The 12165-nt window shown below is 36.0% G+C and overlaps 1 protein-coding gene across 1 annotated transcript; it reads right to left on the minus strand.

The window, feature by feature from the left end:
• Positions 1 to 10953: 10953 nt before the first annotated feature.
• Positions 10954 to 11413, minus strand: LOC123672364 (protein transport protein Sec61 subunit beta-like). Its single transcript, XM_045606455.1, has one exon. It carries the CDS (start codon positions 11278 to 11280, stop codon positions 10993 to 10995), a length of 288 nt encoding a protein of 95 aa, XP_045462411.1. The 5' UTR covers positions 11281 to 11413; the 3' UTR covers positions 10954 to 10992.
• Between the last annotated feature and the right edge of the window lie 752 nt (positions 11414 to 12165).

Raw genomic sequence — 12165 nt, forward strand, 5'->3', positions numbered from 1 at the left:
TGTGAAATTCTTTAAGTGCGTTAAGTGGAAATTAGCAGAATGTATTCTAACCAGGAGATGGTAGATATTTTAGAATGCTATTTCACAAATGGGAAAATAGCGAGAAGAGCTAAAGAAGTTTATGGAAGGCTGTTTCCAAATAGGAGACAGCCAAATGAGAGAACTTTCGTAAGGATTGTTCAAAGATTGCGTGATCATGGAACCCTCGCTATCAACATGGTGGATAATGGCCGAATGCGATCAAGAGCTGAAAGAGATATTTTTACAAACTTTTTTAAGGCTATATCGAAACTATTTCTTCAAATTCAGTCCACTGAACAAACAACATATTTTGGAGTGTTCTAACTATCCACACAACAAATATTAAGAGTTCAACATCAAAACCAACTATTCATTAAACAAATCCGTAGTATTGAAAAATATTTCAATTACAAATCTATCTTTGGAAAAATTTGATTTTCAAGAACATGCCTCTTATTAAGTGTTTTCTTCATTTGGGAAGTTTCTGAGTACAATCTGGCTGATTACTTGGATGAGCTGCTCTAAAACAGGGATGGTTCTCAAGTTCTCTATCAACTCTCAATATTGTAGGAAAAGGTCTTAAATCAACATGAAATCTTCTGGCATTGAACACTTGCGGAATAAGACAGCAATCAGCAAATGTAATTTCATCTCCAACGCAATACTTTCCAGCACTTGATGAGAGCAGTTTTTCCACTGCTCGAAAACCTTTATTTATCCAATGACAATGGATGATGTTCTAGATGACGTGCAACAGCACCCCGAAACAAGTACGAGACGTCTCGCATTGCCCATACCATATTCAAAAGGTACAAGCTTTATTGCCGACGGATTTACCAAAAAGAATTGAATTTTCTCAGTGGGTGAGCTTAATCAAATCACTTTATTTTCAAACTTAGTCGGCTGGTTCCCTCACTTGTCAATGCAAATTCAGTGTTTCAATCCATGATTTTTGACCTGACAACGTAGCAAATATTCATTTCTGTGAGTCTTTTCTATCAGAGTTGCAATTAGCCAAAGTACCCAATTTTTTGAATTTCACAGATTTTTTTTTTTTAAACACATATTACTCGAAAACGGCTCAATATACGAGAAAATATGAAGAATACTTTTATTTTTCAAATTAGCTAAATATCCTTCAATGAACGTCCTAGTTACTTTTAAGAGTTCGGTTCTTTGAATTTCTAGTATTTTTATGGGATGAAGTGTTCACAATGAAGAAACGGGGAGATGTGAATAAAATTTTGTGTACGGAGAAGATTCATCACATACATGAAAAACTATATCCCGAAATTCATTTTTTTCTATACAACCATTTTCGAGATATAACGGAAAATGACATTTTTTTATCGATTTTCAACAGCCTGTATCTTTTTAACCGGGCCGAATCGGAAAAAATGGTAAATAAAAAGAGGATTTCTATTGACCTCAGGAATCTTCGGTTGAAATATATGTACAAGTCAAAGACTCACCCTGTATATATATATATATATATATATATATATATATATATATATATATATATATATATACAAATTGTGATAATTTCCTAAAGTAATTAATAAACAATGGTTTAAGGGGTGTTGGAAAACTTCAATTGTTACTAACTTCTTTATTTCATCAGTCGACGTTTCGATCCTTGGTTGGGATCTTCTTCAGGACTTCTATAAAACAAACAACATACAAATATAACAAACATTGCAGAAAAGACAACATGTTAAAACGCACCGAAATGCGAAGAGTTACCAGATCTTAAGTTGCACTGAATCTTATACAGATTTGGAGGAAAAATTATTAATTAACTTGAACACAAAATAGTCTCTAATACAATAACGTCTCTTTTTTATATCACACACTTCCTTATTCTCTTGAAAACTTATTTTTGAAATTCTTTCTTCATCCATCTGACAACTGCGTAAAAAACGAAAGGGGTTAGGTCAGGTTCATAGAACATCATAGATCTTCAACTGACATTGGAGAACATAGAACTTGAGATCAACAACTCACTCTCACTAAGTTGGTTTGAATGTATCAGATATGAATAAATGTTGCTAATGTTCTCTATATCCTTTCTGTAGTTCATGGAATTTTCATGTCGCTTAATGTGAATCATCTCCAGGAAACATCTTTTTCTCATATTCTCCTCGCACTCCAAGACTGTCACCGAATCATAGTCCATTCGATGGTCAACTGATCTTACATGTTCTGCAGCGACATTAAGAATCCTAGAAAGATATGTGCACTGGCAGAACATGTAAGATCAGTTGACCATCGAATGGACTATGATTCGGTGACAGTCTTGGAGTGCGAGGAGAATATGAGAAAAAGATGTTTCCTGGAGATGATTCACATTAAGCGACATGAAAATTCCATGAACTACAGAAAGGATATAGAGAACATTAGCAACATTTATTCATATCTGATACATTCAAACCAACTTAGTGAGAGTGAGTTGTTGATCTCAAGTTCTATGTTCTCCAATGTCAGTTGAAGATCTATGATGTTCTATGAACCCGACCTAACCCCTTTCGTTTTTTACGCAGTTGTCAGATGGATGAAGAAAGAATTTCAAAAATAAGTTTTCAAGAGAATAAGGAAGTGTGTGATATAAAAAAGAGACGTTATTGTATTAGAGACTATTTTGTGTTCAAGTTAATTAATAATTTTTCCTCCAAATCTGTATAAGATTCAGTGCAACTTAAGATCTGGTAACTCTTCGCATTTCGGTGCGTTTTAACATGTTGTCTTTTCTGCAATGTTTGTTATATTTGTATGTTGTTTGTTTTATAGAAGTCCTGAAGAAGATCCCAACCAAGGATCGAAACGTCGACTGATGAAATAAAGAAGTTAGTAACAATTGAAGTTTTCCAACACCCCTTAAACCATTGTTTATATATATATATATATATATATATATATATATATATATATATATATATATATATATATATATATATATATATATATATATATCTGGTCTGGTGATGTATTCTCATTGATTTTATAAGTTGATAATACCATTCCATATATATATATATATATATATATATATATATATATATATATATATATACATATATCAACAATTTTAATTCCCAATATACAACAATAGTTATGAGTATGATAAGGGGTGTGGGAAAATTGATAAGTGTTATAATTTCACTCTTCTTTATTTCATTCAGTCGACGTTTCGATCCCGATGGGGACCTTCTTCAGGACTCTATAATAGCAATAGAAAACAGTCAAAAACAAGGTGACGACAGGATTTTTACCTTGGTGCTCCCACCCGGTTGATCCTATATAACCACGAAAGTGTGAAGGGAAAAAAAAAAAAATATATATATATATATATATATATATATATATATATATATATATATTGTTATGGATCGTATATATTCAAGCTGAGATTATGTTGTTGTTGATTTGATTTAAATTGATTCGATCCAATAACTAAATTTGATACTATATATTTTATAATTTTGCGCCGACTATATATCTCAGGAGGGTTCATTCAAATTCAATTATATATTTTTTTTAATTTAATTAATATTTTCGAAATTCACTAACTATAAAGGAATTCTTATCTGATAACTAAATTTATATTAATCTAATCTTATATTTACGTATTTAAAACTTCATCGACCTCATCAGTGTTCTATGTTATGGTATGGTATCGTCTTCTATGCTCCTAACCTCGAATTGATTATAACCTTAATTCGTATTAATTCAGTTGCATTGTTTTGAATCCATTTTCCATTTAATATTGCTTCAACTTGCTTGAATCCAGGGAAATTTCTTCTTGAAATTGATTAAATAATTTTCCACTTCTTCTCACAATGATTTTCAGGTACGTATTTAACAATTTTAATATCTTGCAAATTTTCGTAAATAAATTCTTTCGTTTATCAATTATTTCAGGTAAATTTCTTGAGTCAGGTGACGTGCTCTCAACAATGGTTTTTTACTGACTGATTAGCTGTCATTCAGCTGGGCTTCATATAGATTTTCAATTTTTTCTTGAAATCAAGATTGCCTTGGATGTCAAAAAATTTTCCAAATATGATGCTTTCGCAATTTTCTCTTTTGAGGTAAGTTTTCCTTCTTCAATCTTGATCTAGTTAATTTCTTCATTTTTTTTTCCATCTTTTGGTACCACATATGTTGCATTCGGTCGATTCGAAGTTACAAAATTTTCAAATATTCTATATACAATTTGGAAATTTTTCTAATATTCACTTTCTTTGGCCTAATGTTCAAAGATTTCTATCTATAACTCCTAAAATCTACTACATATTTTTAAATTATACTATAATCTAATGAAATATATACATTTTTGTATGTTTGAGACATTAATTACTTTGGAATCCCTGATTTATCATTCGATATCCTATCCCTATCCATTTTTTACAATTTTATTAGGAATTTCAGCTAATATTACATTTTTGAGATTGCATCTAGATGTAATTCACTAGATCACAAGCTATTTCATGAAAATTAACATAGGAAATATAAAATAAATGATTATTTTTTATCATTTTGAATGAAAATTGAATATTCAGTCTTTTGACTCTTTTAACATTATTTACATGATATATAAATGGTTCCTGATACTTGAGTTGAATATCTTTTGTTGATTTTATCAAATTGAACTTGAACTTTATTAATATTTTCATTTTGTTTCAGATCCTGAGATGCTTTGAATGAATATTGATATAGTACTTTAGAAATATTGGATTTATGCTACTTTTATAATGTGCAAGTGAATGGAATAAATGAATAAAGTTACTCTACTTTCTTAAAAATTATTGGATCATATCAAGTTAAAATTTATTATCTATTTGATATATGTATATATATATATATATATATATATATATATATATATATATATATATATATATATATATATATATATATATATATATATATATATATATATATATATATATACATATATCAACAATTTTAATTCCCAATATACAACAATAGTTATGAGTATGATAAGGGGTGTGGGAAAATTGATAAGTGTTATAATTTCACTCTTCTTTATTTCATTCAGTCGACGTTTCGATCCCGATGGGGACCTTCTTCAGGACTCTATAATAGCAATAGAAAACAGTCAAAAACATGGCAATCACAAAACATGTAAAAATAGTACATACCGAAATACAGAGTTGTAAAGATCTTATTTGAACACAAATCAATAGCTCTCAAGAAAGCAATGATCAAGAACATCAACAAATTTAGCGAAAAAAGATCTGATATTTCGTTAGCACAAGAGTAGAAATCAATTATCATATGTAAATAAGGTAAACAGAATAATCAACAAAATGAGAGGTTGTCAAAAATGTTGTCAACCAGACTTGCCACAGAATAGACGCACATGACAAATGAAACATAGAATAGCATTAAATCACACTTGGTCGCAGTAATTCACTCTCACCGAACTCAGAACAAATGCGATTATTGAAAGACTCCATGAACCGAATCCAATCCCCTCTCACAGAAATAGTCCGGAACACAGAATTCATTATTACGTTATCCCGACTGTAGAACTTGTTTTTGACTGTTTTCTATTGCTATTGTAGAGTCCTGAAGAAGGTCCCCATCGGGATCGAAACGTCGACTAAATGAAATAAAGAAGAGTGAAATTATAACACTTATCAATTTTCCCACACCCCTTTTCATGTATATATATATATATATATATATATATATATATATATATATATATATATATATATATATATATATATATATATATATATATATATATATATATATATATATATATATATATATATATATATTATATATTATATATTATATATATATAATTATAACACTTATCAATTTTCCCACACCCCTTATCATATATATATATATATATATATATATATATATATATATATATATATATATATATATATATATATATATATATATATATATATATATATATATATATATATATATATATATATATATATATATATATATATATATATATATATGATAAGGGGTGTGGGAAAATTGATAAGTGTTATAATTTCACTCTAAATATTATACGCAGGGGAGGTATTTATTGCCTTCGGGGAGTGACGACCTCGCGGACCCCAGTCGCCAGCTTGCTCAATGTTAGCACCTTCGAGCAAGTTTTGTTTTTTCAATTCGCTAGCCCTATGCGCACTAGATTACAGGGCGGGGAGGAGTTTCAGGCCGGCTCCTCTCGGAACCGTCCGGATGTTCGGCCTGTAGGTGTGGACCGAGCGGCGCACCCCCCTGAGATGGTTCCGCAAGGCCAAGCCCCGTTACTCGAAGAGTAAGTCGAAGTAGCTTGAGTGATCAGTTAGATCCCTCCGCCACTAACAGACCACAACGGGATAGGCGCACACGCTGGACGACCGAAGATACCTGTTTAGTTATGCGTGCGCATTATATTGCCACCTATCTTGCGACAGATTCCGGCAGGACCTACAGACAACATCTAATGGAGATCTGGGAGTGTATATGTCCATCTAGACCGACGTATGTCCAACTTCTTTCAAACCGAGTCAGATGGATACTCCAGAACCAAAAGTTAATCTCGCGCCGAGCTTGAGAATATAAAGACTGGCTGCTTTCCGCATATACCCGAACAACAGGAGAACCAAACAGAGCCGCTCCCACGAAGATCCTCGGTGGGAGTGCGCAGGAGTGGTCTCTTCGTACGGAGAGACCAAGATGATACATTGGAGCGGCATTTCCTGGAGAATCTTATGAAGTTTTCTGGGATTGCGCCAGACAAGAGACCCCGAATACCGCGGATGTACCATTCAAAACATGTTCTCGAGTCTGTGAGAGCTCTCAACATAATTCTCCCGAAACACCTGGAGACTATCAATGAGCTGAAGGAGGTGGTTGACGTAGTATACGCTGGGGCTGTTACCATCTGTGAGATCCATGGGAAAAGAATTGGCCTGCCCAGTACTCCTGCTTTGCCCACGGAGCCCCCCTGGAAGATACGGCTGGAAAAGAAGATTATAAGTATGAGAAAGAAAATTGGTGTGCTGTATACTTACCTTAATACCCGAAATCCGTCCAAGAAGACTCTCAAAGCCGTAAGAAGGATTGCTGCCGAACTCCGAATAAAGCGAAGAGACCCTGGCTTTAAAGATAAGATCAACTTCTACTGTGATACCCTAAAACAGAAAATAAAGGCATTAGGTAGCCGCATGAGACGCTATAATGAGAGAGTGAAGCGCTATAAGAACAATAGGCAATTTTTCCAGGACCGGGGGCGGTTCTTTCGTGGTCTTGAACAGGATGGTTATCAGGGGAACGAGCGCCTAGACCCCGGAACAGCACATAAGTTTTGGAGCGGTGTGTGGTCCGAAAAATGCGTCCATGATGAGCGGGCATACTGGATAGGAGAGGCGCAGGCGGGGATGCCACAAACGCAGATGGAGGAGGTCAATATAACAGAGTCAGACATAGCAGAAGTTCTAAGGAAAGCCAATAATTGGGCGTCGCCAGGATCGGATAAGGTGCACAATTATTGGTGGAAATATTTCACCAATGTACACACTACTTTGGCCACATTATTCCAGAAGTCCTTATCTGATCCCTCGATCATACCTGAGTCTTTCACTCTGGGTGTGACGCATCTCATTCCAAAGGATGGTGACCGGAAGAACCCTCAGAACTATAGGCCCATAACATGCCTTCCAGCTGTCTATAAAATCCTGACAGCAGTTATCACGAGGCACATCAACAAACATCTGAGAGACAACAACCTAATGGCCGAAGAACAAAATGGATGCCGTATAAACACCAAAGGCTGCAAAGAACTTCTAGTGGTGGACTATATTCTGACTGAGCAAGCCAGGAAAAAACTAAGAAACATCTCTATTGCCTGGATTGATTACCGTAAGGCATTCGATTCTGTCCCGCATACCTGGCTTGTGAAAGTGCTCGAATTGCATGGTATCTCTGGTCCTGTGGTCAACCTCCTGAAGTACCTCATGACTACCTGGAGGACCTCCCTTCTTCTATGGTCGGAGAGCGGGGCGGTGGTGTCTGAGGAGATCTGGATCAGGCGGGGAATATTCCAGGGCGACACATTAAGCCCTATATGGTTTTGCATGGCGCTTAACCTTTTGAGCCGGTTACTCAACAACACGGAATACGGGTACATCATTGACAAACAGCGAAACCTACGGATCAGTCACCACCTGTATATGGATGCTGTATCCTGTATGCATCCAGTCCTGATCAACTGAGAAGGCTGCTAGAAATTGTCGCGGCTTTTAGTGATTCCATTAAAATGCAGATGGGAGTAGTCAAATGTGCCATGCTAGATGTGAGAAGGGGAAAAATTCAGAACACCGAAGATGGAGTTACCTTGATGAATGCCACCAATATACCTGCTCTGAACGCGAATGATTCCTACAAATATCTTGGGATAAATCAAGCACTGGAAATGCGAATTTCAGAGATGAAGAAAATATTCAAGGAAAAGCTATATAAGCGAGTAAATGTGCTCCTTAAAACGAAACTTAACTCCAAATCTCTTTTCACAGCCATTAACACCTGGGCAATACCCTGTTTGACGTATTCCTTCGGGATCCTCACCTGGTCACAGACTGACCTCCGTGAAATAGATCGAACTATAATACAATACTCACGAAGTATGGCGTACATCACCCACATTCGTCAACAATCCGACTATACTTGCCTAGACAACATGAAGGCAGGGGTTTGATAAACTTAGAGACGACACATGGAAAGAACATAAATAGCCTGAGAGAATATTTCCTCAGCAAAAACTCACCTCTATTTCGGGCCATCCGCGAAGCTGATAGTAATATATCTGCGTTAAAACTGTCGAATTCGGACCATCGAGAAGCGGTGCGGACGTTGGATGAGCTGGTGGATGAATGGAGCTCAAGGCCTCTGCATGGTAGATATCCTGGACATCTGAAAAGTAAAAACATCAATAAAAGTGAATCCCTTACCAACCTGCGTGCGGGATATCTCTTTCCTGAGACAGAGGGGCGGCTCATGGCAATCCAGGACCAGGTCATGCCAACGAGAATGTACCTGAAGCATATAACGAAGCAGAATATTCCATCCGATCGATAAAGAAAATGTTCCCAGGCGCAGGAGTCCATACAGCATGTGACCTCTTCATGCACAATCCTGGCATCAAGAGATTATTTAGATAGACATAATGCCATGGGCAAAATTTACCACCAACAACTAGCCTTAAAACTTGGTCTAATCCAGAATGAAGAGCAGCAACACTTGTATCAGCCCAAGACGCTCCTGCAAAACCAACGCTATAAGCTATACTGGGATGCTACGCTTATCACAGATAGAGGGGTAGCGCATAACAGACCGGATGTTGCTTTATTCGACATGGAGAGGGAAACATGTCTGCTACTGGATTTCACGATACCTGCCGACGATAACCTCACGAGAGCGTATACGGAGAAATTGTCAAAGTACGCCGATCTTGCCTTTCAACTGCGCGAACTGTACAAGCTCAAGTCGATCAGTATACTCCCGCTGATTATTTCTGTCAACGGACTCGTGGAGGAGCACCTTATTGGAAATACAGATAGACTGTGTCTCCCCCGCGAAGTCATCTCAAGCTCGCAGAAACAGGTAATCCTCAGTACAACCAGGATCGTACGAAAATTCCTGCAGGAATCGTAGCTGCCATTCTTGTCTTGACGACCAGTCCGACAAGTATGGGTAAAACCTGTTGCAAACAGTGATTATTAAAAAAAAAATATATATATATATATATATATATATATATATATATATATATATATATATATATATATATATATATATATATATATATATATATATATATGTCTGCAATTTTAAGGGATATCGACTGAAGCGAGGTAGATTTAAATACTCTTTATTTCTTGCCTAGCTTTCGGAAAACTTTGTTTCCATCATCAGGGCCAAAAATGTTGAGGTTATTCCTCAGTAATTACAAATAAACTTGAAAACATTGAGACAACAGTTCACAAGACAAGTAGTCAATTTTTAAAACGCAATAAATTATGTTTCGATAAATCTAACCTTAAAATAATTGATCACAGAGTATACAAATCAGTCCACAGATTATTCTGTCATAATGATGATGGAAACAAAGTTTTCCGAAAGCTAGGCAAGAAATAAAGAGTATTTAAATCTACCTCGCTTCAGTCGATATCCCTTAAAATTGCAGACATTTATAGTACGACTGTTAACTAATCAAATATATATATATATATATATATATATATATGTTCGGATAGGTTTCCGCGGTAGGAAATATTTGAACTTTGTGTGTTCCGGATTGGACCGCGTCTAATATTTTTCTCGAATCCCTCGAATCTACGGATTGCCTAAAGTTCACAAACCGGACATCCCTCTTCGTCCAATCGTCAGTGCCTTTGGATCCCCAACTCATCATCTTGCTAAATACTTAGCTTCTACACTTCAACCACTAGCTGAAGAATCATCATCACATGTGAAGAATTCTTTCCACTTCATCGAAACCTTAAGAACGTATCAAATCCATCAGTCAGACATTCTTGTCAGTTTTGAAGTCGTATCTCTCTTCACCAATATTCCACTCAAAGAGTCCCTTGAAATACTGGAGATCAAACATCACATACCCCAGGATACATTGACTCTTATAAACCATTGCATGTCGAACACGTACTTCCTCTTTCAAGGTACATTTTACAAACAGGTGAAGGGTGCACCCATGGGATCTCCACTTTCTCCAGCCATCGCTGATATTTACATGGAAGATTTTGAAACCAACGCCATCGAATCGTTCCACCTAAAACCTACTTGCTGGCTTCGATATTTCTTTGTTTGTTTTCATAACAATAGAAAATCTATAATGCTAACTCATACCTAAAAATGCAATTCAAATAATGATTTTGAAGAAGGAATGATATTTATTTTAAATAACTATGACCTAGTGTATTTTCCCCAGATATGTAACATAAATACTGAGGCTATGAAGAGAAGGGACATAACTAGAACTGGGACTGGTCCTACTTTGATTCCGGGAGAATCGTCTGTGTAAAACCTCCACATACCACCAGTACCTGCTCCTGTGTTTTTGCTGCGAGCAGCAGTTGTGGTGGTTGTTTTCCTTTGTCTGACGGTGCTTCCGTTTGTTGATCTAGGGGCTACTGCCTTTGAGGGAGACCTGCTAGCTCCCCCAACAGATGTTGCACTTGGTGCTGCGGGCATGATGTCAAACTGTTTTTTTTCAGTTAATTAATTAAGATTCTAGTAGTAAATTTTTACTAGCACAATTTTCTCATCAATGAATAAATCCGACTGATCATAAAGGCGCATGAAACAAACGCGATGTGGACGATGTCTTCGTCATATGGCCACATGGACCCGAAACTCTCCAAGACTTCTTTGATCATCCGAATAATATAAATATCCATATCAAATTCACTATGGAAATTGAAACCAACAATTCACTCCCTTTTCTTGATGTCCTCGTAGCGAAATCCAACGATTCCTTCACACACACGATTTACAGAAAACCAACCCACACAAACAGCTACCTGAATGCAAATTCACACCATCATCCGTCTCAAATCAACTCCGTATTGAACTCCTTGAACCATAGATCCATAAAACTGACAGATAACCTACACATTCCAAAAGAAATCAACATCCTTCAAACCGCCCTACAACAGAATGGCTACAACAGTCAACAAGTTCAGAAAGCCATCAAGCGACATCAGACCCATACACAACAACCCAAAAATCCTCCAGAAAATTTCCCTCATAAAGCTTTTCTACCTTTTATCAAAGGTGTCACTGACAAAATCAGTCGCATACTACGAAAACAGGATATAAAAACAGATTTCACAGCCGATAACAAAATTTCCAAATTTCTTCGAACACCAAAGGATACGATCGATAACGAGTCTCAAGGAGTATACGAGATACCATGTTCCGCATGTCCTAGAACATACATAGGACAAACCAACAGACGTATAACTAACAGAGTATATGAGCACCAACTCGCAATACGCCAAGGAGATCCAACATCTGCCCTATTCAAACACTACTCTGAAACAGGACATAACGTTGATTTTGAGGGATGTAACACCA

Source organism: Harmonia axyridis, chromosome 2 (genome assembly GCF_914767665.1).
Source record: "Harmonia axyridis chromosome 2, icHarAxyr1.1, whole genome shotgun sequence".
In the NCBI taxonomy this organism is placed as follows: domain Eukaryota; kingdom Metazoa; phylum Arthropoda; class Insecta; order Coleoptera; family Coccinellidae; genus Harmonia; species Harmonia axyridis.